The sequence below is a fragment of the Poecilia reticulata genome, chromosome 12 (assembly GCF_904066995.2).
Source record: "Poecilia reticulata chromosome 12, P_reticulata-male-v2, whole genome shotgun sequence".
NCBI lineage: Eukaryota > Metazoa > Chordata > Actinopteri > Cyprinodontiformes > Poeciliidae > Poecilia > Poecilia reticulata.
In genome coordinates this window covers 26,976,018-26,996,847 of record NC_088841.1, presented here as the reverse complement: position 1 = coordinate 26,996,847, position 20,830 = coordinate 26,976,018, and the positions used below count along the sequence as shown (strand labels likewise).

The 20,830-nt window shown below is 54.5% G+C and overlaps 3 protein-coding genes across 16 annotated transcripts in view; 2 read left to right on the top strand and 1 right to left on the bottom strand.

Moving 5' to 3' along the window:
• Positions 1-6,995, top strand: part of lrsam1 (leucine rich repeat and sterile alpha motif containing 1) — a 17,409-nt gene extending 10,414 nt beyond the window's left edge. For 4 of the 11 annotated variants that reach the window (XM_081613258.1, XM_081613259.1, XM_081613257.1 and 1 more), the window contains exons 13-26: positions 26-165; positions 834-878; positions 1,000-1,070; positions 1,229-1,328; positions 2,705-2,792; positions 2,861-2,935; positions 3,024-3,104; positions 4,019-4,114; positions 4,205-4,303; positions 4,376-4,507; positions 5,057-5,123; positions 5,196-5,395; positions 5,689-6,191; positions 6,236-6,995. In XM_081613258.1, coding sequence (XP_081469384.1) covers positions 26-165; positions 834-878; positions 1,000-1,070; positions 1,229-1,328; positions 2,705-2,792; positions 2,861-2,935; positions 3,024-3,104; positions 4,019-4,114; positions 4,205-4,303; positions 4,376-4,507; positions 5,057-5,123; positions 5,196-5,395; positions 5,689-6,191; positions 6,236-6,833 — 2,295 coding nt within the window. In that variant the 3' untranslated portion in view covers positions 6,834-6,995. Of the gene's footprint in view, positions 1-25; positions 166-833; positions 879-999; positions 1,071-1,228; positions 1,329-2,704; positions 2,793-2,860; positions 2,936-3,023; positions 3,105-4,018; positions 4,115-4,204; positions 4,304-4,375; positions 4,508-5,056; positions 5,124-5,195; positions 5,396-5,688; positions 6,203-6,235 lie in introns of all 11 variants that reach the window. The other 7 variants (XM_081613261.1, XM_081613263.1, XM_081613262.1 and 4 more) reach the window with 7 other exon arrangements.
• A 134-nt stretch (positions 6,996-7,129) lies between these two features.
• ndor1 (NADPH dependent diflavin oxidoreductase 1) lies at positions 7,130-14,493 on the top strand. Of its 4 annotated transcripts, none has more exons than XM_081613270.1 (14): positions 7,130-7,339; positions 7,889-8,028; positions 9,795-9,872; positions 9,982-10,079; positions 10,150-10,248; positions 10,320-10,421; positions 10,498-10,722; positions 11,203-11,608; positions 11,696-11,803; positions 11,869-11,983; positions 12,674-12,820; positions 13,833-13,951; positions 14,038-14,132; positions 14,286-14,493. In XM_081613270.1, the coding sequence occupies exons 2-14, from the start codon at positions 7,894-7,896 to the stop codon at positions 14,428-14,430; spliced, it is 1,872 nt and encodes a 623-aa protein (XP_081469396.1). In that variant the 5' UTR covers positions 7,130-7,339; positions 7,889-7,893; the 3' UTR covers positions 14,431-14,493. The 4 variants fall into 4 exon arrangements, with proteins under 4 accessions (XP_081469396.1, XP_081469395.1, XP_081469394.1 ...); XM_081613269.1 differs by having other exon boundaries at positions 7,827-8,028; XM_081613268.1 differs by having other exon boundaries at positions 7,768-8,028.
• ntmt1 (N-terminal Xaa-Pro-Lys N-methyltransferase 1) overlaps positions 14,221-20,830 on the bottom strand; it is a 10,463-nt gene continuing 3,853 nt past the window's right edge. The window contains exons 3-5 of the mRNA XM_008424815.3: positions 15,581-15,740; positions 15,243-15,495; positions 14,221-14,875 (exon numbers count right to left, since the gene is read on the bottom strand). Of these exons, the coding sequence (XP_008423037.1) occupies positions 14,619-14,875; positions 15,243-15,495; positions 15,581-15,739 (669 nt within the window). The 5' untranslated portion in view covers position 15,740 and the 3' untranslated portion in view covers positions 14,221-14,618. The remainder of the gene's footprint in view (positions 14,876-15,242; positions 15,496-15,580; positions 15,741-20,830) is intronic.

The window sequence follows — 20,830 nt, the reverse complement described above, 5'->3', positions numbered from 1 at the left end:
TGATCCGGTTCCTGATCCCGACCAGGACCAGGAGCGCGTGGAGCTCGGCTTCAGCCAGCAGCAGAGAGCTCAGGAGGCCGAGAGGCAGCAGGTTCTGGAGCGGGTCCGACAGGCCGAGGACAACATCAGCAGCCGCGTCAGCAGCCTGCTGATGGACAACAGCAGGTAGGAGCCGCTAGCAGCTAACCGCTGGCAGATAACCGCTAGGGGATAACCATTAGCAGCTAACCACTAGCGGCTAGCAGCTAAGCAGCTAAACACTAGCGGCTAGCAGCTAACCGCTAGTGGCTTACCACTAGCAGCTAACTGCTAGCGGCTAACCACTAGCAGCTAACTGCAAGCAGGTAACCTCTAGCAGCTAACCACTAGCGGCTAGCAGCTAACCGCTAGGGGCTTACCATTAGCAGCTAACCACTAGCGGCTAGCAGCTAACTGCTAGGGGCTTACCGCTAGCAGCTAACCACTAGCGGCTAGCAGCTAACCGCTAGTGGCTAACCGCGAGGAGGTAACCGCTAGCGGCTAACCACTAGCAGCTAACCGCGAGCAGGTAACCGCTAGCGGCTAACCACTAGCAGCTAACCACTAGCAGCTAACCGCGAGCAGGTAACCGCTAGCGGCTAACCACTAGCAGCTAACCACTAGCAGCTAACCGCGAGCAGGTAACCGCTAGCGGCTAACCACTAGCAGCTAACCACTAGCAGCTAACCGCGAGCAGGTAACCGCTAGCGGCTAACCACTAGCAGCTAACCGCTAGCAGCTTACCACTAGCAGCTAACTGCTAGCAGCTAACCGCTGGCGGCTCGCGGCTGATGATCCTGTGGATGTGTCTGCAGGCAGAAGAAGAGCGCGGAGTTCCTCCAGGCCATGGAGGAGGACCGGTGAGTTCTGATCCGATTGTTTAGCTGGAGAAAAGAAAACATGGAGCAGATCCTTCAGCTTCCTGAATCCGGATTCATGACGGACCCGGAAAACCGTCTGAATGTTTGTCTGATCCATCAGGATCCGCATGGAGCAGCTGACGGCCGTCACCCAGGAGGAGGCCGGCTCCCTGAGGAGGAGGGAGGTGGCAGGTTAGCTAAGCGCTGCGTTAGCATGGGGCGTCAGCAGAGCTATGGGTTAGCTCAGCCAGCGTTCCAGCTAGCAGCGCTAGCAGCTCAGAGCGTTTCATGTTTAATCACCTGGTTCTGGTTCTGGTTCTGGTTCCGTCTGAGTCCGGTTGTGTTTGCAGCCGCCATGCAGAAGATGCTATCAGACGGCTACAGCATGAGCCTCCTGCAGGAGGCCAGCGACAGCCGCAGGCAGAGCCTGGTGTCTGAGGCGCACCGCAGGTTTGACCACACTCTGCACACATGTCCCTGAACGCACCGTGGCCCTGAACGCACCGTGTCGCTGAACGCACCGTGTCGCTGAACGCACCGTGTCGCTGAACGCACCGCGGGGTCCTCAAACGCACCGTGTCCCTGAACGCACCGTGGGGTCCTCAAACGCACCGTGTCCCTGAATGCACCGTGGGGTCCTCAAACGCACCGCGGGGTCCCTGAACGCACCGCCGGGTCTCTGAACGCACCGTGTCCCTGAACGCACCGCGGGGTCCTCAAACGCACCGTGTCCCTGAACGCACCGCGGGGTCCTCAAACGCACCGCGGGGTCTCTGAACGCACCGCCGGGTCTCTGAACGCACCACGGGGTCCTCAAACGCACCGTGTCCCTGAACGCACCGCGGGGTCCTCAAACGCACCGCCGGGTCTCTGAACGCACCGTCTCCCTGAACGCACCGCCGGGTCCTCAAACGCACCGCCGGGTCCTCAAACGCACCGCCGGGTCCTCAAACGCACCGCGGGGTCCTCAAACGCACCGTGTCCCTGAACGCACCGCGGGGTCCTCAAACGCACCGTGTCCCTGAACGCACCGCGGGGTCCTCAAACGCACCGTGTCCCTGAACGCACCGCGGGGTCCTCAAACGCACCGTGTCCCTGAACGCACCGCGGCGCCCTCAAACGCACCGTGTCCCTGAACGCACCGCGGGGTCCTCAAACGCACCGTGTCCCTGAACGCACCGCGGGGTCCTCAAACGCACCGTGTCCCTGAACGCACCGCGGGGTCCTCAAACGCACCGTGTCCCTGAACGCACCGCGGGGTCCTCAAACGCACCGTGTCCCTGAACGCACCGCGGGGTCCTCAAACGCACCGTGTCCCTGAACGCACCGCGGGGTCCTCAAACGCACCGTGTCCCTGAACGCACCGCGGGGTCCTCAAACGCACCGTGTCCCTGAACGCACCGCGGGGTCCTCAAACGCACCGGGTCCCTGAACGCACCGCGGGGTCCTCAAACGCACCGTGTTCCTGAACGCACCGTGTTCCTGAACGCACCGTGTTCCTGAACGCACCGTGTCCCTGAACGCACCGCGGGGTCCTCAAACGCACCGTGTCCCTGAACGCACCGCCGGGCCCTCAAACGCACCGGGTCCCTGAACGCACCGCGGGGTCCTCAAACGCACCGTGGCCCTGAACGCACCGTGTTCCTGAACGCACCGTGTCCCTGACCGTGTTCCTGAACGCACCGTGTTCCTGAACGCACCGTGGCCCTGAACGCACCGTGTTCCTGAACGCACCGTGGCCCTGAACGCGCCGTGTTCCTGACCGGGTCCCTGAACGCACCGTGTCCCTGAACGCACCGTGGCCCTGACCCCGTCTCCTCTGCCAGCCTGGAGTCTCTGGACAGGAAGTTCGACCGGATGCTGTCGCTGCAGGTTCTGGACAAGTCCAAGGCCATCGCCCAGATCCTGCAGGAGGTGAGAGGTCGCGCTGCAGTGCCGGTCCCGGCCTGCAGGCGGCGCCTCACAGTCTCTGTGCTCCTCAGGAGGAGATGCAGAAAGCTGCGTTCCAGGCGCTGCAGCTGCAGAAGGACGCCGTCCACGGCTACATCCGCAGCCAGGTGAGCCGCCGCCGCTCTCAGGCGACCTTTGACCTTCGGCTGCTCATCCCATCGCCCATTAAAGCTGCATGTGGCTCTCATTCCTCAGATCAAAGCCATTGAGGCCGAACTCATGCAGCTCACTAAGCTGGAGGTCAAGAGGCGGAGCCTGGATGCCGAGAGCCTGCAGGTACATCGGCCACTTCCTGTTTGCTGTCGGCCACTTCCCGTTTGCTGTCGGCCACTTCCTGTATACTGCCGGCCACTTCCTGTTTGCTGTCGGCCACTTCCTGTTTGCTGTCGGCCACTTCCTGTATACTGCCGGCCACTTCCTGTTTGCTGTCGGCCACTTCCTGTTTGCTGTCGGCCACTTCCTGTATACTGCCGGCCACTTCCTGTTTGCTGTCGACCACTTCCTGTTTGCTGTCGGCCACTTCCTGTATACTGCCGGCCACTTCCTGTTTGCTGTCGGCCACTTCCTGTTTGCTGTCGGCCACTTCCTGTATACTGCCGGCCACTTCCTGTTTGCTGTCGGCCACTTCCTGTTTGCTGCCGGCCACTTCCTGTTTGCTGTCGGCCACTTCCTGTTTGCTGCTGGCCACTTCCTGTTTGCTGCTGGCCACTTCCTGTTTGCTGTCGACCACTTCCTGTTTTCTTCCGGCTACTTCCTGTTTGCTGTTGGCCACTTCCTGTTTGCTGTTTGCCACTTCCTGTTTTCTGCCGGCCACTTCCTGTTTTCTGCCGGCCACTTCCTGTTTGCTGCTGGCCACTTCCTGTTTTCTGCCAGCCACTTCCTGTTTGCTGCCGGCCACTTCCTGTTTGATGTCGGCCACTTCCTGTTTGTTTGCTGCATGTTGGTTCAGTTCCTCATGAAGGCCGTCCATCTGTCCATTCGTCCGTCTGTCTGTCCATCTGTCCTCCTGGAACCTTTGGTTTCATGCGTTTCTGCTACATCCATAAATCTGACGCACCAACACTGTAAACAGTTTAATTGTTTCCTTTGTTTAGTTTGTAAAAGTTTTACTTGAGTTTATCTTTATTTTATCACGTTTTAGTTTGCTTGAAGGATTAAACTGCATTTCCCATGATGCTCTCTGTTTTCAGGAGGTCCTGGTGGAGCAGCGCACGGCGCTCAGCGACCTGCTGCAGCAGCTGCTGAAGCAGAGGGACCAGCGGGAGCAGGAGCTGCGGCAGGTTCTGGTGAGGCGGCGCTAGCGTTAGCGTTAGCTGCTAGCGTTAGCTGCTAGCGCTGTCTGCTAGCTTTAGCATTCTGCTTCCTGTGTTTTCCAGGTGGAGATAGAGAAGAAGTCGGACTCCAGCCAGCAGAACTACTGGATGATCCAGTACCAGCGGCTGCTGGACGCCAAGCCGCTGTCGCTCCGGATGCAGGTCTAGTCAAAGCCCGCCGAGCGGTGAGGTTTGACGGGGTGAGTGAACGAGCTGACGCGGGTTTGGCTGCAGGAAGCCGGTCTGGAGACGGAGCTGGTGAACCTGCTCTGCAAGCTGTCGGCTCAGCACTACCTGCCTGTCCTGGCCCACCACCACGTCACCATGGAAACGCTGCGCCACACGACGGCGCCGGACCTCAAGAAGGTCAGGCTGGAGCCCGGGTCACAGGCGCCATGTCTGAAGTTGCACTGTAAAAACTGAACAGCCCGCTAGCTGGTTAGCTTCACAACCAGTAGCTTAGCTTGGAGCTAAATATTTACTTGTATTGTGAGGTTCATGACGTTTATAGCTAACGAGCGCCGGCTAAGCTAGCAGAATGAACCTCTGCTAGCTTAGCCGGCTAACGAGCGCCGGCTAAGCTAGCAGAATGAACCTCTGCTAGCTTAGCCGGCTAACGAGCGCCGGCTAAGCTAGCAGAATGAACCTCTGCTAGCTTAACCGGCTAACGAGCGCCGGCTAAGCTAGCAGAATGAACCTCTGCTAGCTTAGCCGGCTAACGAGCGCCGGCTAAGCTAGCAGAATGAACCTCTGCTAGCTTAGCCGGCTAACGAGCGCCGGCTAAGCTAGCAGGTGAACCTCTGCTAGCTTAACCGGCTAACGAGCGCCGGCTAAGCTAGCAGCGGCAGAATGAACCTCTGCTAGCTTAGCGGTTTAGGCGCATCGTCCAATCAGCAGCTGGTTCTTGTTTTGCAGCTGGGCGTTCAGGAGGCCGGGATCCAGAAAGCTCTGCTGAACTGGGCCCGGGACCGAGCGCCTGCAGGTACCGGCACCTGACCTGCTTAAGCCCCGCCCACCAGGGGTCAGGGTCACTGACCTTCTGCTGCTTCTGCAGGAACCAGCAAAGCAGAAACCCCGACGGGTCTGACCCCGCCCCCGTCTCCTCTGGCGCCCAGCACCGCCACCGCGCCGACCCCGAGCCCGCCGCGGTCGCCACGGACCCCAGGGACCCCAGGGACCCCCGTCACGCCCTCCGCCCCCACACCGGTGGAGGGGCCGGGCGGCTCGGAGTGCGTGGTCTGCATGGAGGTCGGGGTAAGAGGCCGCCTGGGTCTGCTAGCCGCGGCGTCCCTCAGGGGCGTGTCCTCAGGGGCGTCCCTCAGGGGCGTGTCCTCAGGGGCGTGTCCTCAGTCCCCTTCGGTTTTCTATCTTAATGTTTTACTGACCTGACTCTTCCTGACCAGCTGGTTCTGGACGGGTTCTGGGTGGGTTCTAGTCGGGTTCTGGTCCAGTCCAGTCCGGGTTTTGGACAGGTTCTGGTCCAGTCCGGGTTCTGGTCTGGTCCGGTCCGGTCCGGTCCGGTCTCACCAGGTTTTCCTCTCCTCCAGGCCCAGGTCGGGTTCTGGGTGGGTTCTGGTCGGGTTTTGGACAGGTTCTGGTCCGGTCCGGTCTCACCAGGTTTTCCTCTCCTCCAGGCCCAGGTCGGGTTATGGGTGGGTTCTGGGTGGGTTCTGGTCGGGTTATGGGTGGGTTCTGGGCAGGTTTTGGGTGGGTTCTGGTCGGGTTCTGGACAGGTTCTGGTCCAGTCCGGTCCGGTCCAGTCCGGTCTCACCAGGTTTTCCTCTCCTCCAGGCCCAGGTCGGGTTATGGGTGGGTTCTGGGCAGGTTCTGGGTGGGTTCTGGTCGGGTTCTGGACAGGTTCTGGTCCGGTCCGGTCCGGTCCAGTCCGCTCTCACCAGGTTTTCCTCTCCTCCAGGCTCAGGTCGGGTTATGGGTGGGTTCTGGGCAGGTTCTGGGTGGGTTCTGGTCGGGTTTTGGACAGGTTCTGGTCCAGTCCGGTCCGGTCCAGTCCGCTCTCACCAGGTTTTCCTCTCCTCCAGGCCCAGGTCGGGTTCTGGGTGGGTTCTGGTCGGGTTCTGGGTGGGTTCTGGGCAGGTTCTGGGTGGGTTCTGGTCGGGTTTTGGACAGGTTCTGGTCCGGTCCGGTCCGGTCCGGTCCGCTCCGCTCTCACCAGGTTTTCCTCTCCTCCAGGCCCAGGTCGGGTTATGGGTGGGTTATGGGCAGGTTCTGGGTGGGTTCTGGTCGGGTTCTGGACAGGTTCTGGTCCGGTCCGGTCCGGTCCGCTCTCACCAGGTTTTCCTCTCCTCCAGGCCCAGGTCGTCTTCCTGCCCTGCGGTCACGTCTGCTGCTGCCGGATCTGCAGCGACGCCCTCCAGAACTGCCCTCTGTGCCGCAGCAGCATCTCCCAGCGCATCCGGCTCTACCAGAACTAGAACCGGGCCGGAACCGGGCCCGGACCGGACCGGAACCGGGCCGCCGCCTGCGTATTTATGCACGATCCACCAGCTGCTCTCAGCTGGTTTTAAAGATCCACCAACAGAACCCGGAGGCGCCGTTGGGTTCCTGTGGGTCGGAACCGGGCCGGTTCTGTTGGGATCTTTCTGCTTTTGTAGCCGAAGTAGCAGCAGGAGAGCCGACGGTTTTCCGCCATGTTGTTTGTTTTATGAGTTTTAAAACGATTAAAAAGCTTTAATCAGGCTTCGCTTTTAAACTGGTCACCATGGAAACGTTACTCTAAAGTGCTCTTATCTCTTCCAGACTTTACCTGCATGCGGCTGAATGTTTAGGACGTTTACACCACATATAAACATGACATTTAAAGCTGTAAGACAATAAAATAAAAGCTGTAATCAACCCTGTGGCGTGAAGCTTTCTGTTGCGTTCAGGAGCCGATTTTAGGTCCGGATTGTTCAGCATCGAGAGACGAAAATCATCATAATTAACAGAAGTAAAGACTTTAAATCACCATTCTGGGCGGAAGTAATCTATATATCTATATAACGTGTTTCACTCAGCGATGAGTTACTGGATTAAATATAATTTTCTGTAATGGAAAACTTAAAGTATAATCTCCCACTCTCTGGCTGGTTCTTGAATGCAGCGCGCCGCCGGCTTGCCGTAAAGCGTTTCGCTTGCTTTCTGGCTAGCTTCAACTAACTTTAAGGTCGTTTAAAGTTGTTCCAGAGAAAGACAGCGGAGGTAAATGTTTTATCTGTGTAGCTTCTCCTTTTCTGTGAGTTTTACACGCGAGGAAATTTACCCCGAGTGGAAATATTTGCTCATTTTCTCTGTTACCTGTCAGCTAGTAGCGGCTAGCGGCAGCTAGCAGCGGCTAGCAGCAGCTAGCGGCAGCTACACTGATGAATGTCACAAAACCTGCTTGATTTCCTCTGTTTTTAAACACAAATTTAATCTAGTAAGGGAATTTAAGACTAAAGTAAAGTCAATATTTATTGGAAAATTATTATAAAAATGTTTTTCTGTTTAAAACACAAACTTTAAGGTGAAGAAACTGATGTTTAGCTGTTGGCTGCAGATCAGAAGATGATTTATTTTTGCCTTTATGTCTTAATATTTATGTAAAACTAGTTAACATGCAGGCTTTCTTTTTATCTGCGTGTGTTCAGTTAGCATCGGTTCTGGTTCCGGTTCTGCTGGACCAGTTTATGAATTGGTTTATATCCAGAGGCTGAATGAGCTTTCAGTGCTTCCTGGTTTCCTTCTGACTTTCACCGGGTTTTGGGTCAGACATCATGGCGGCTCCCGCTCTGCTGGTTCTGTTCGGGAGTCAGACCGGAACCGCCCAGGACACGGCCCAGCGGGTCGGGCGGCAGGCCCAGAGGAGGCGGCTGAGGGTCCGGGTTCTGCCTCTGGACGGATACAACGTGGTGAGTCCGGTTCTGATCCAGCTTCCCACAGCATGACACTGCCACTGCCATGTTTCACTGGCGGCTCTGCAGCTCCTCCAGAGGTTCTGTGCTCCTCCATGTCAGTTCATCTCAAGGGTTTTATTTCAGGCCATTGCAGTAAAAGGGGCTGAATACTAATTTAATTATAAAAAAAAAAACGTGTAAAATGTCTTCAGTTTCATAAAACGTTTATTTTTTGTGTCGGTTTGTTGCTTAAGTGTCTTCAGTTTGGTCAGAAAGCGACAGGGAGGGAAAAGTTTGTTTTTCTTTCTGCGTTTGACGTGGGAGAATCCGGCCGTCGTTAAAAAGCCTTACGTTGAGTGAAGGTTTGAGTCGGTTCAGGCTACGGCTAACTAGCTGCTAACACGACCTAGCAACACGCGGTGGCTGGTTGGAGTCTTAACATGATAAACCTGTTTATGGATAATTATTGATTTTTGTTTTAAATTTCTGAAATGCTAACAAACTTTTTATTCAGTTTCTCTGCTGCGTTTTTTCATTTTTAAACATTTATGAGGCGAAACCTGAAACTGCTGCTGCGCAACGGGCTGTTGCTAGGCAACCAAAGAGTGAGCGAGTTGCTAGGCAACCAAAGAGTGAGCGAGTTGCTAGGCAACCAAAGAGGGAGCGAGTTGCTAGGCAACCAAAGAGTGAGCGAGTTGCTAGGCAACCAAAGAGGGAGCGAGTTGCTAGGCAACCAAAGACTGAGCGAGTTGCTAGGCAACCAAAGAGGGAGCGAGTTGCTAGGCAACCAAAGAGTGAGCGAGTTGCTAGGTAACCAAAGAGTGAGCGAGTTGCTAGGTAACCAAAGACTGAGCGAGTTGCTAGGTAACCAAAGAGGGAGCGAGTTGCTAGGCAACCATAGAGTGAGCGAGTTGCTAGGTAACCAAAGAGTGAGCGAGTTGCTAGGTAACCAATGAGTGAGCGAGTTGCTAGGCAACCAAAGAGTGAGCGAGTTGCTAGGCAACCAAAGAGTGAGCGAGTTGCTAGGCAACCAAAGAGTGAGCGAGTTGCTAGGCAACCAAAGAGTGAGCGAGTTGCTAGGCAACCAAAGAGGGAGCGAGTTGCTAGGCAACCAAAGAGTGAGCGAGTTGCTAGGCAACCAAAGAGTGAGCGAGTTGCTAGGTAACCAAAGAGGGAGCGAGTTGCTAGGCAACCAAAGACTGAGCGAGTTGCTAGGTAACCAAAGAGGGAGTGAGTTGCTAGGCAACCAAAGAGTGAATGAGTTGCTAGGTAACCAAAGAGTGAGCGAGTTGCTAGGCAACCAAAGAGCGAGCGAGTTGCTAGGCAACCAGAGAGCGAGCGAGTTGCTAGGCAACCAGAGAGCGAGCGAGTTGCTAGGCAACCAGAGAGCGAGCGAGTTGCTAGGCAACCAAAGAGTGAGCGAGTTGCTAGGCAACCAAAGAGGGAGCGAGTTGCTAGGCAACCAAAGAGTGAGCGAGTTGCTAGGCAACCAAAGAGTGAGCGAGTTGCTAGGTAACCAAAGAGGGAGCGAGTTGCTAGGCAACCAAAGACTGAGCGAGTTGCTAGGTAACCAAAGAGGGAGCGAGTTGCTAGGCAACCATAGAGTCAGTTGACGTCTTTCTTGGCTGGTTGAGCAGCTACAGCCTTTCCTCTGCCTACATCTCCCAGAATGCTGTGCGGTTCTGGATCAGAGTTCAGAAAGTAATCCTGTTTAATGGACCTGGTGGTTCTGTAGTGACCGGGCGGGTCCAGTAACGGTTCTGGTTCTGGTTCCTCTCCAGGCCGACCTGATCTCAGAGTCTCTGGTCGTCTTCGTTTGTTCCACCACCGGGCAGGGAGACCCTCCAGACAACATGAAGGTACCGCAGGGCTCACTCCGAGAACTGGACCCGGTCCGACCCGTCTGACCCGGTCCGACCCGTCTGGTCCGACCCGTCTGACCCGGTCCATTTTCTCGTCTCTCCTCAGAACTTCTGGAGGTTCTTGTTCAGGAAGTCTCTGCCGGCCGGGTCGCTGAGCTGCCTGGACTGTGCGGTTCTGGGACTGGGAGACTCTTCGTACCCAAAGTTAGTCCAGAACCAGAACCCTCTTAGAACCCGTCCAGGTCCCCGTTCAGAACTTCTTCTTCTTCTGCAGGTTTAACTTCGTGGCTAAGAAGCTCCAGAAGCGTCTGGTCCAGCTCGGGGCGGCCATGTTGGTTCCGGTGGGTCTGGCGGACGACCAGCACGACCTGGGGTGAGATGGACCCGCCGTCTGGACCGGACCGGCTCTGGACCGGACCGGGTCTAACTGTGCTCCTGCTGCAGGCCGGACGCCGTGATCGACCCGTGGCTCCAGTCGTTCTGGGAGAAGGTTCTGGTTCTGTACCCGGTTCTGTCCGAGGTGGAGCCGCTGAGGGACGACGAGCCGTGAGCGACCCGACCCGATCCGACCCGGCAGCCGGTTCTGAGGCCCGGTTTGAAGGTTCTGCTGTTTGTCCTGCAGACTGCCGCCGTCGTACACGCTGCACTTCCTGGATGAGAAGATGGACCAGAACCCGGAGCGGATCGGAACCGACCCGGAGCGGATAGGAACCGACCCGGACCGGCCCATCGCCTCTGAGTCCAGTCCGTTCCCGGCCCGGATGCTGTCCAACCGCCGGGTCACCGACCCGACCCACTTCCAGGACGTCCGGCTGCTCGACTTCGACATCAGCGGATCCAACATCCAGTAGGTGGTCCGGTCCGGTTCTGATCCCGGTCAGGTTCTGATCCCGGTCCGGACCGGTCCTGATCCCGGTCCGGTTCTGATCCCGGTCCGGTTCTGGTCCCGGTCCGGTCCGGTCCTGATCCCGGTCCGGTTCTGGTCCCGGTCCGGTTCTGATCCCGGTCCGGTCCTGATCCCGGTCCGGTCCTGATCCCGGTCCGGTTCTGATCCCGGTCCGGTCCGGTCCTGATCCCGGTCCGGTTCTGATCCCGGTCCGGTCCGGTTCTGATCCCGGTCCGGTCCGGTTCTGATCCCGGTCGGGTTCTGATCCCGGTCGGGTTCTGATCCCGGTCCGGTTCTGATCCCGGTCCGGTCCGGTTCTGATCCCGGTCAGGTTCTGATCCCGGTCCGGTCCGGTTCTGATCCCGCTCCGGTCCAGTCCGTAACGTTCCCCGACGGACAACTGATTCCGGGTTCTGACCCAAGCTCTGTGGTTCTGTTCAGGTTTTCAGCCGGAGACGTGGTTCTGATCCGTCCCCAGAACTCGGAGGACGACGTCCAGCGGTTCTGCCAGCTGCTCCGGTTGGACCCGGAGTCCAGATTCACGCTGACGCCGAACAGCGACGCAGCAGGTGGGTCCGGTCCGGGTGGACCCGCTCCAGCAGGTTCTGGTGCTGATCTGTGTGGTTCTGACCCAGTTCCGGCCCGGCTGCCCCGGCCCTGCTCGGTGCGCCACCTGGTGGAGCGGTACCTGGACGTGGCGGCCGTCCCGCGCCGCTCCTTCTTCGAGCTGCTGGTTGCCGCGGCGACCTCTGACCTGGAGCGGGACAAGCTGCTGGAGTTCTGCTCGCCGGCGGGTCGGGACCAGCTGCAGGCGTACTGCGACCGGCCGCGCCGCACCGCGCTGGAGGTCAGAGGTCACGCCCGCCGGCCCGCCGCCTGACGTGACGAGCCGGGCTCCCCGCCCGCGGTGACCCGGTTCTGGTTGTGGTTCCAGGTTCTGGCCGACTTCCCTCTCACCGCAGCAGAGCTGGAACCGGACCGGCTGCTGGACCTGATCCCAGAGATCCAGCCGCGCTCCTTCTCCATCGCCTCGTCCCTGAAGGTACCGCCCGCCCGCCGCCGTGGCCCGCCGCAGCGTGACCTCTGACCCGGTCCGTCTCCCTGCAGGTTCTGCCCGGCCGGCTGCAGGTTCTGCTGGCCGTGGTCCGCTACAGAACCAGGCTGCACCGACCCAGAACCGGGCTCTGCTCCAACTGGCTGGCCTCCCTGGACCCGGAACGAGGTCGGTTCTGGTAGCCGTCTGGGTCCAGTTCGTCGCAGTCAGAACCAGAACCGCAGCAGGTCTCATCTGGACCCAGACTCAGTGATAGTTACTTTCTAGATGTGCAGCTTCTACAGGATTTACGGTAAATTTATCAGGCTGTGTGGTCGCCATGGGAACGGCTTCCCGTCTCCTCAGAACCGGGTCGGACCGGGACCCGGTTCTGTTCGGCCCATCAGAATAATTCACCATAAATCTGAGCAGGAAAATAATTTTTATTCCTTTAAAACGACACTAAAAAAAAAAACATTTCAACTTTATTATCGAAATATTAGAATTTTATTCAATTTTATAAATTTTAAATATTTTTTAATTATGGTCTTAATGTTCCATACACTTTAAAAAATGTTTTAATTTTAATATTTTATTAAATGCAGATGAACTAAAACCATTTTTGATTTTTATAGTAAGGAAATAAATGTTTAAAATTTTTATTTTGTTGATAAAACTAAAAAGTTTCTCAGCACAAATTTTAATTGTAGATCAAAAAAATTTTAGAAACGAGATTCTATATGGGGAAGAAAGTTGTGTGGAAGGAAGAAATGTGGATCTACTTCAGTTTTTCTTCCGTACAAAAAGCTGATTTCAGCTTCTAGTTGTTGAGTTTCTGCATCATGACAGAGTGAGACCTGGTACTTCCTGTTCATGTAGGCGAGGTTCTGGTTCCGCTGTGGGTGAAGCGGGGCGGCCTGCGGTTCCCTCCGGACCTGGACACGCCCGTGGTTCTGGTGGGACCCGGAACCGGAGTGGCTCCCTTTAGGGCGGCGCTGCAGGAGAGGCTCTCTGAGGGAAAAGCAGGTGAGTGGTGGCTCCGGATCGGCTCGTCATCCTGATCTGGATCAGCCGCTCCGGATCGGCTCGTCATCCTGATCCGGATCAGCCGCTCCGGATCGGCTCGTCATCCTGATCCGGATCAGCCGCTCCGGATCGGCTCGTCATCCTGATCAGCCGCTCCGGATCGGCTCGTCATCCTGATCAGCCGCTCCGGATCAGCTCGTCATCCTGATCAGACGCTCCGGATCGGCTCGTCATCCTGATCTGGATCAGCCAATCCGGATCGGCTCGTCATCCTGATCCGGATCAGCTCGTCATCCTGATCTGGATCAGCCGCTCCGGATCGGCTCGTCATCCTGATCGGCCGCTCCGGATCGGCTCGTCATCCTGATCTGGATCAGCCGCTCCGGATCGGCTCGTCATCCTGATCCGGATCAGCCGCTCCGGATCGGCTCGTCATCCTGATCCGGATCAGCCGCTCCGGATCGGCTCGTCATCCTGATCAGCCGCTCCGGATCGGCTCGTCATCCTGATCAGCCGCTCCGGATCAGCTCGTCATCCTGATCAGACGCTCCGGATCGGCTCGTCATCCTGATCTGGATCAGCCAATCCGGATCGGCTCGTCATCCTGATCCGGATCAGCTCGTCATCCTGATCTGGATCAGCCGCTCCGGATCGGCTCGTCATCCTGATCGGCCGCTCCGGATCGGCTCGTCATCCTGATCTGGATCAGCCAATCCGGATCGGCTCGTCATCCTGATCCGGATCAGCTCGTCATTCTGATCTGGATCAGCCGCTCCGGATCGGCTCGTCATCCTGATCGGCCGCTCCAGATCGGCTCGTCATCCTGATCCGGATCGGCTCGTCATCCTGATCCGGATCGGCCGCTCCGGATCGGCTCGTCATCCTGATCCGGATCGGCTCGTCATCCTAATCCGGATCGGCTCGTCATCCTGATCCGGATCAGCCGCTCCGGATCGGCTCGTCATCCTGATCCGGATCGGCTCGTCATCCTGCTCCCCTCTCCTCCCTCCAGCCAACCTTCTGTTCTTCGGCTGTCGCTCGGAGACCAAGGACTTCTACTTCCGCTCTGAGTGGGCGGCCATGACGGCGGCTGGGAAGCTGCAGCTCTTCACCGCCTTCTCCAGGGATCAGGTCAGAACCTGACCTGACCTGACCGGTTCTGGTTCTGACCCGGTGAGGTGGAGTCATCAGCTGTGTGTGTGTGTGTGTGTGTTCAGGAGGAGAAGGTGTACGTTCAGCACCGTGTGAGGGAGAAGGCAGCGCTGCTCTGGGACCTGATGAGCAACAAACATGGCTGCTTCTACATCGCCGGGTCAGTCCAGAACCAGAACCTCTGGACCCGTCCCTGCTGTTCTGCTCTAATTTTCTACGGATGAAGAGACCAGAAACAGAACTTTGTGTTTTTTTTTTTTGCTGATTTTATTTCGACCCGTTGGTTCCTGACCCGGTTTCTGGTTCTGTTCAGGAACGCCAAGCAGATGCCGGCCGCCGTGCGCGACGCGCTGCAGTTCGCCTTCCAGCAGGAAGGGGGCGTGTCCGGCCAGGAGGCGGAGCTGATGCTGGTCGCCATGGAGAAGACGGGCCGCCTGCAGAGCGAGACCTGGTCCTGACCCGGCCCCTGGTCCTGACCCGGCCCCTGGTCCTGAGCGTCAATAAATCTTGTTTGTCTCGTATCGGCCTTCATGTGTTTCAGTGACAGAACCAGAACCAGAACCGGTCCGTCACATCAGGCCTGAAAAAGGGAGTTTTTGTCCAGGTGGGGTTGGGGGGCGTTGCCGTGGCGACAGGCTCCGCCCCCCTACCTGAGGGCCAGCGTGTGCACCTGGTAGATCTCCTTGGGGAAGTTGAGCTGCTGCTCCTCGTGGACGACCCGCAGGCCGGCCCGGCCCACCAGGCGCCGCACGATGTCCAGGTCCCGGCACACGCTGCTGTCCACGTCGTCGGGGACGACGCCTTCGTACGACACGTTGTCTTTGATGACGATGAGGCCGGCGGGACGAAGGCCTTTCTGGCAGCGCCGCAGGAACGCCACCAGGTGGTCGTCGGTCAGGTGACCTGCGGGGGAAGAAAGACCAAAAGTTTTCACACCCCCAGACCCGGGCAAACGGAAAGGAGAGAAATCTGAAAAGTGTGGCAGACATGTAAAGGTTCTGGTTGTGATGAGCAAACGTTCAAAATGTGTTTCTATTGGTTGGAAGAGTCCAGGTAATTAATGTTCCCACGAATTTAAACACATTTTTACTCCTGTGTAGAAAAATACGGACATTTTTTTAACTTTTGTCATAAAAAAATCCGGATAAAATTTATGTTTCAAACAAACTGAAGTGTTTAGAATAAAGTTATTCAACCAGGAATAAGTCACAATAAAACATCCTTGGTTTGGACATCCTGGACATCATGGACGACGCGTCCCCTGACTCACCGATGACCCACTGGATCCAGATGACGTCGTAGCGGTCCGGTTCTGGGACGAACTCCTGCAGGCCGCAGCAGTAGTAGTTCCCGACCCGCTCGGCGTCGCCGCCCAGGAACGTCCGGGCCTTGTCCAGGAAGTCCTGGGTCACGTCCACCAGGTCCACCGTCCGGAACAGCGGCAGCAGCAGCCGCTTGCTGATGCGGCCGATCCCAGCGCCGCAGTCCAGGGCGCGGCCCGTCCCCGTCTTCCCTTCGCCGTCCTGCGGGGTGGGGGCGCCACACGTTGGGACAGGAAGCGGCCGCGGTGCTAACGCTAATGCTAACGCTAATGCTAACGCCTCTTACCCCGAGGAACTTCCTGAGGAAGGCCCTGGAGCCGCTGATGTCGATGCTGGAGATGCTGCCGTAGCCGCCGAGCATCCCGTCCACGGTGGGAGGGACGTCCTTCCAGTAGTCCTCCGCATTGGAGTAGAAGCTGGACTTGTCCTCCGACACGTCCCCCATCCTGTCCACAGAGACGAGGAGACACAACCAGGGAGGGATGGGTTACCGATCAGCTGATTGATAATCAATAATTCAGGAGACAGATGGATGGACAGTTGGATGGATGGAGAGTTAGATGGACAGTTGGATGGACAGTGTTGAGACGCTTTACCAAGGTCGAGAAAGAGTCACACGCTGTTAGACAAAGGCCCATAGTAAAAAGTTACATGTTTGATTCTGTTAGACACCAAGGTCCATTTCTCACGAAAAAGAAACGTTTTCCCAGGCCACAGAGACATGGTGTGATTTCAGGGAGTGTCTTCAGTCCATATAATCAGCTACCCTCCTCTTTCTCCTGAGACGCTACAGACTTTTTAGAAACTCTTCTCGGATGTAATGGTAAAAGCGTCTCCTTTCAGCGCTGAAAGTGAATAAAATAAGTAAAGTCTGAATGCTTTTCTTGGCTGATTTTATGCTCCGTGTGTCAATACAAATTATGATTCATCGATCGGGATTTCCATTCCCAACAACAGTTAGATGGACAGTTAGATGGACAGTTAGATGGACAGTTGGATGGATGGAGAGTTAGATGGACAGTTGGATGGACAGTTAGATGGACAGTTAGATGGACAGTTAGATGGATGGACAGTTGGATGGAGAGTTGGATGGACAGTTAGATGGACAGTTGGATGGACAGTTGGATGGACAGTTAGATGGAGAGTAAGATGGACAGTTGGATGGACAGTTAGATGGACAGTTAGATGGACAGATGGATGGACAGTTAGATGGACAGTTGGATGGAGAGTTGGATGGAGAGTTAGATGGACAGTTAGATGGACAGTTGGATGGACAGTTAGATGGACAGTTGGATGGAGAGTTAGATGGACAGTTGGATGGACAGTTGGATGGACAGTTGGATGGAGAGTTAGATGGACAGTTAGATGGACAGTTAGATGGACAGTTAGATGGATGGACAGTTAGATGGACAGTTAGATGGACAGTTAGATGGAGAGTTAGATGGACAGTTAGATGGACAGTTAGATGGACAGTTGGATGGACAGTTAGATGGACAGATGGATGGAGAGTTGGATGGAGAGTTAGATGGACAGTTAGATGGACAGTTGGATGGAGAGTTAGATGGACAGTTGGATGGACAGTTGGATGGATGGACAGTTGGATGGACAGTTGGATGGACAGTTGGATGGACAGTTAGATGGACAGTTGGATGGACAGTTAGATGGATGGACAGTTAGATGGAGAGTTAGATGGACAGTTAGATGGACAGTTAGATGGAGAGTTAGATGGACAGTTGGATGGACAGTTGGATGGATGGACAGTTGGATGGACAGTTGGATGGACAGTTGGATGGACAGTTAGATGGACAGTTAGATGGACAGTTGGATGGACAGTTAGATGGACAGTTAGATGGAGAGTTAGATGGACAGTTAGATGGACAGATGGATGGACAGTTAGATGGACAGTTGGATGGACAGTTAGATGGACAGATGGATGGAGAGTTGGATGGAGAGTTAGATGGACAGTTAGATGGACAGTTGGATGGACAGTTGGATGGACAGTTGGATGGAGAGTTAGATGGACAGTTGGATGGACAGTTGGATGGACAGTTGGATGGAGAGTTAGATGGACAGTTGGATGGACAGTTGGATGGATGGACAGTTGGATGGACAGTTGGATGGACAGTTGGATGGACAGTTGGATGGACAGTTAGATGGACAGTTAGATGGACAGTTGGATGGACAGTTAGATGGATGGACAGTTAGATGGAGAGTTAGATGGACAGTTAGATGGACAGTTAGATGGAGAGTTAGATGGACAGTTGGATGGACAGTTGGATGGACAGTTAGATGGACAGTTAGATGGACAGTTGGATGGATGGACAGTTGGATGGACAGTTGGATGGACAGTTGGATGGACAGTTAGATGGACAGTTGGACAAATGGATGGACAGTTAGATGGACAGTTGGATGGACAGTTGGATGGATGGACAGTTGGATGGACAGTTGGATGGACAGTTAGATGGACAGTTAGATGGACAGTTAGATGGATGGACAGTTGGATGGAGAGTTGGATGGACAGTTAGATGGACAGTTGGATGGACAGTTAGATGGAGAGTTAGATGGACAGTTAGATGGACAGTTAGATGGATGGACAGTTGGATGGACAGTTGGATGGACAGTTAGATGGACAGTTAGATGGACAGTTAGATGGATGGACAGTTGGATGGACAGTTGGATGGACAGTTGGATGGAGAGTTAGATGGACAGTTGGATGGAGAGTTGGATGGACAGTTGGATGGACAGTTGGATGGACAGTTGGATGGAGAGTTAGATGGACAGTTGGATGGACAGTTGGATGGACAGTTGGATGGACAGTTGGATGGACAGTTGGATGGAGAGTTGGATGGACAGTTGGATGGACAGTTGGATGGACAGTTGGATGGACAGTTGGATGGACAGTTAGATGGAGAGTTAGATGGACAGTTAGAAGGACAGTTAGATGGACAGTTAGATGGATGGACAGTTGGATGGACAGTTGGATGGACAGTTAGATGGACAGTTAGATGGACAGTTAGATGGATGGACAGTTGGATGGACAGTTGGATGGACAGTTGGATGGAGAGTTAGATGGACAGTTGGATGGACAGTTGGATGGATGGACAGTTGGATGGACAGTTGGATGGAGAGTTAGATGGACAGTTGGATGGACAGTTAGATGGACAGTTAGATGGACAGTTAGATGGATGGACAGTTGGATGGACAGTTAGATGGACAGTTAGATGGATGGACAGTTGGATGGATGGACAGTTAGATGGACAGTTGGATGGACAGTTGGATGGACAATTGGATGAAGAGTTAGATGGACAGTTGGATGGACAGTTGGATGGACAGTTGGATGGACAGTTGGATGGACAGTTAGATGGACAGTTAGATGGACAGTTGGATGGACAGTTAGATGGATGGACAGTTAGATGGAGAGTTAGATGGACAGTTAGATGGACAGTTAGATGGAGAGTTAGATGGACAGTTAGATGGACAGATGGATGGACAGTTAGATGGACAGTTGGATGGACAGTTGGATGGAGAGTTGGATGGAGAGTTAGATGGACAGTTGGATGGACAGTTGGATGGATGGACAGTTGGATGGACAGTTGGATGGAGAGTTAGATGGACAGTTGGATGGACAGTTAGATGGACAGTTAGATGGACAGTTAGATGGATGGACAGTTGGATGGACAGTTAGATGGACAGTTAGATGGATGGACAGTTGGATGGATGGACAGTTAGATGGACAGTTGGATGGACAGTTGGATGGACAATTGGATGAAGAGTTAGATGGACAGTTGGATGGACAGTTGGATGGATGGACAGTTGGATGGACAGTTAGATGGACAGTTGGATGGACAGTTGGATGGATGGACAGTTAGATGGACAGTTAGATGGACAGTTGGATGGACAGTTAGATGGATGGACAGTTAGATGGAGAGTTAGATGGACAGTTAGATGGACAGTTAGATGGAGAGTTAGATGGACAGTTAGATGGACAGATGGATGGACAGTTAGATGGACAGTTGGATGGACAGTTAGATGGACAGATGGATGGACAGTTGGATGGACAGTTGGATGGAGAGTTAGATGGACAGTTGGATGGACAGTTGGATGGACAGTTGGATGGAGAGTTAGATGGACAGTTGGATGGACAGTTGGATGGATGGACAGTTGGATGGACAGTTGGATGGACAGTTAGATGGACAGTTAGATGGACAGTTAGATGGACAGTTGGATGGACAGTTAGATGGATGGACAGTTAGATGGAGAGTTAGATGGACAGTTAGATGGACAGTTAGATGGAGAGTTAGATGGACAGTTGGATGGACAGTTGGATGGACAGTTAGATGGACAGTTAGATGGACAGTTAGATGGATGGACAGTTGGATGGAGAGTTGGATGGACAGTTAGATGGACAGTTGGATGGACAGTTAGATGGATGGACAGTTGGATGGACAGTTGGATGGACAGTTAGATGGACAGTTAGATGGACAGTTAGATGGATGGACAGTTGGATGGACAGTTGGATGGACAGTTAGATGGACAGTTAGATGGACAGTTAGATGGATGGACAGTTGGATGGACAGTTGGATGGAGAGTTAGATGGACAGTTGGATGGAGAGTTGGATGGACAGTTGGATGGACAGTTGGATGGACAGTTGGATGGAGAGTTAGATGGACAGTTGGATGGACAGTTGGATGGACAGTTGGATGGACAGTTAGATGGAGAGTTAGATGGACAGTTAGATGGAGAGTTAGATGGACAGTTGGATGGACAGTTGGATGGAGAGTTAGATGGACAGTTGGATGGAGAGTTGGATGGACAGTTGGATGGACAGTTGGATGGACAGTTGGATGGAGAGTTAGATGGACAGTTGGATGGACAGTTGGATGGAGAGTTAGATGGATGGACAGTTGGATGGACAGTTGGATGGACAGTTAGATGGACAGTTAGATGGACAGTTAGATGGATGGACAGTTGGATGGACAGTTGGATGGAGAGTTAGATGGACAGTTGGATGGAGAGTTGGATGGACAGTTGGATGGACAGTTGGATGGACAGTTGGATGGAGAGTTAGATGGACAGTTGGATGGACAGTTGGATGGACAGTTGGATGGACAGTTAGATGGACAGTTGGATGGACAGTTGGATGGACAGTTAGATGGACAGAGAGATGGAGAGTTAGATGGACAGTTAGAAGGACAGTTAGATGGACAGTTAGATGGATGGACAGTTGGATGGACAGTTGGATGGACAGTTAGATGGACAGTTAGATGGACAGTTAGATGGATGGACAGTTGGATGGACAGTTGGATGGACAGTTGGATGGAGAGTTAGATGGACAGTTGGATGGAGAGTTGGATGGACAGTTGGATGGACAGTTGGATGGACAGTTAGATGGAGAGTTAGATGGACAGTTAGATGGACAGTTAGATGGATGGACAGTTGGATGGACAGTTGGATGGACAGTTAGATGGACAGTTAGATGGACAGTTAGATGGATGGACAGTTGGATGGACAGTTGGATGGAGAGTTAGATGGACA